We start from the raw sequence: 932 nt of genomic DNA, 5'->3' as shown, positions 1-932 counted from the left end.
CCTGTCTAAGCCGCGAGCCACTAGCTTTTGCGTCTTTTCTCCCTGGGGTTTCTTGTCTGGGGTAGGAAACCTCGAGCTGGTTGTGTTTCTGCTGCAGAACCTGGAGCTGAAGGATCTCCTTCCTTACGGCTTCGCCATTCACCATGCCGGCATGACGCGTGTGGACCGGACGCTGGTGGAGGATCTCTTTGCTGACAAGCACATTCAGGTGAGCCTGGCTTCCCGGGAGGAGCTGCGCGTTTCTTTAGGGTAGGCACTTCATACAAAATGGTTTGAGCCCTGCTTTGTGATAGCTCTTGGGGCAAAACCAAGAGGATCAAGCGCAGCCAACCCCCATCCTGCTCTGCTGGAGCTGCTGCCTGACGATGGCACTTCGAATTCACACACAGAAGAGAAACTGAAAGCATGTGTCCAGGAGTGGGGAGGGCAAGAACTTCTCTAGGGCTAGATTGTTTAAAGGTAGAGGCTGTCTCCTCCAGTTGCTGCTTTGGCAAAACCTCATCCAAGCGATTTCCTGGCTGCCTTATAAATGGAGGGCGAAGGATTTTTTCAGAGTCATGCAATGAGTTGGGAAATTTGGGCAAAGGTCTTGTTGTTTGCTCGACCTTCCTCTACTGAGCTGTCAAGTCACAGTTCTCAGATTTTGTCCCTTTTGTGCGTGTCTCTAGCGGCAGGATCAGCGTTTTAGATGCTTTTTTTCCCATAGGAAGATGCTTCTGCCTGGTGTCGATCGCTGTTTTGCTCCTGCAGGTGCTGGTCTCCACAGCCACGCTGGCCTGGGGGGTGAACCTCCCCGCTCACACCGTCATCATCAAGGGGACGCAGGTGTACAGCCCCGAGAAGGGACGCTGGACCGAGCTGGGGGCTCTGGACATCCTGCAGGTGAAGTTCTGGTAACAAAGACGCTGTCGGGACCTGAGGCAGGATTTTCC

General features: G+C 53.8%; 1 protein-coding gene across 1 annotated transcript in view; it reads left to right on the top strand.

The window, feature by feature from the left end:
- Positions 1 to 65: 65 nt before the first annotated feature.
- The window catches only part of LOC104463323 (U5 small nuclear ribonucleoprotein 200 kDa helicase-like), a gene marked incomplete at both ends in the record, with an annotated part of 4,081 nt that continues 3,214 nt past the window's right edge, over positions 66 to 932 (top strand). The window contains 2 exons of the mRNA XM_010075607.1: positions 66 to 208; positions 751 to 882. Coding sequence (XP_010073909.1) covers positions 66 to 208; positions 751 to 882 — 275 coding nt within the window. The remainder of the gene's footprint in view (positions 209 to 750; positions 883 to 932) is intronic.

This window comes from Pterocles gutturalis, unplaced genomic scaffold (assembly GCF_000699245.1).
Source record: "Pterocles gutturalis isolate BGI_N339 unplaced genomic scaffold, ASM69924v1 scaffold38922, whole genome shotgun sequence".
NCBI lineage: Eukaryota > Metazoa > Chordata > Aves > Pterocliformes > Pteroclidae > Pterocles > Pterocles gutturalis.
This window is presented reverse-complemented; position numbering and strand designations above follow the sequence as displayed.